Genomic DNA, 352 nt, shown 5'->3' with positions numbered 1-352 from the left:
CAACCATAAATGAGACTTAAAATGCAGATAGGCATAGCTGTGTACCTACTTACCCAGCCTCATCCGCCTTCCGTCAAACTAACTGCTACTTCTAACAGCTGTATTGCTTTGCGCCGAGTGTTTATGTTTCATTAGAAACAAAGAATACCCTAAGGACGAAGCAGCGTGGGGAAAGATTTGGGCGGAGGAAGAGGGTTCTAGTCTGGCATACCTCCTCGGGTCTACCAGCACTACAATCGGGTGCGTCATTGGAAGGTGTACCAAAGTAGTTTCTGAAGATAGTTCGACAGAATTTCAAACAGGCAGGAATAAGGATCAAGACGTTCCGTCTGAAACTCAAACAAACAAGGCT

General features: G+C 45.5%; 1 protein-coding gene across 1 annotated transcript in view; it reads left to right on the top strand.

Moving 5' to 3' along the window:
* Nucleotides 1-352, top strand: part of EMH_0097240 (uncharacterized protein) — a gene marked incomplete at both ends in the record, with an annotated part of 1,275 nt that overhangs the window by 465 nt on the left and 458 nt on the right. The window contains one exon of the mRNA XM_013502526.1: nt 136-240. Coding sequence (XP_013357980.1) covers nt 136-240 — 105 coding nt within the window. The remainder of the gene's footprint in view (nt 1-135; nt 241-352) is intronic.

The sequence above is a fragment of the Eimeria mitis genome, genomic scaffold (genome assembly GCF_000499745.2).
Source record: "Eimeria mitis Houghton genomic scaffold, Emh_scaff9442, whole genome shotgun sequence".
Classification (NCBI taxonomy): Eukaryota; Apicomplexa; class Conoidasida; order Eucoccidiorida; family Eimeriidae; genus Eimeria; species Eimeria mitis.
This window is presented reverse-complemented; position numbering and strand designations above follow the sequence as displayed.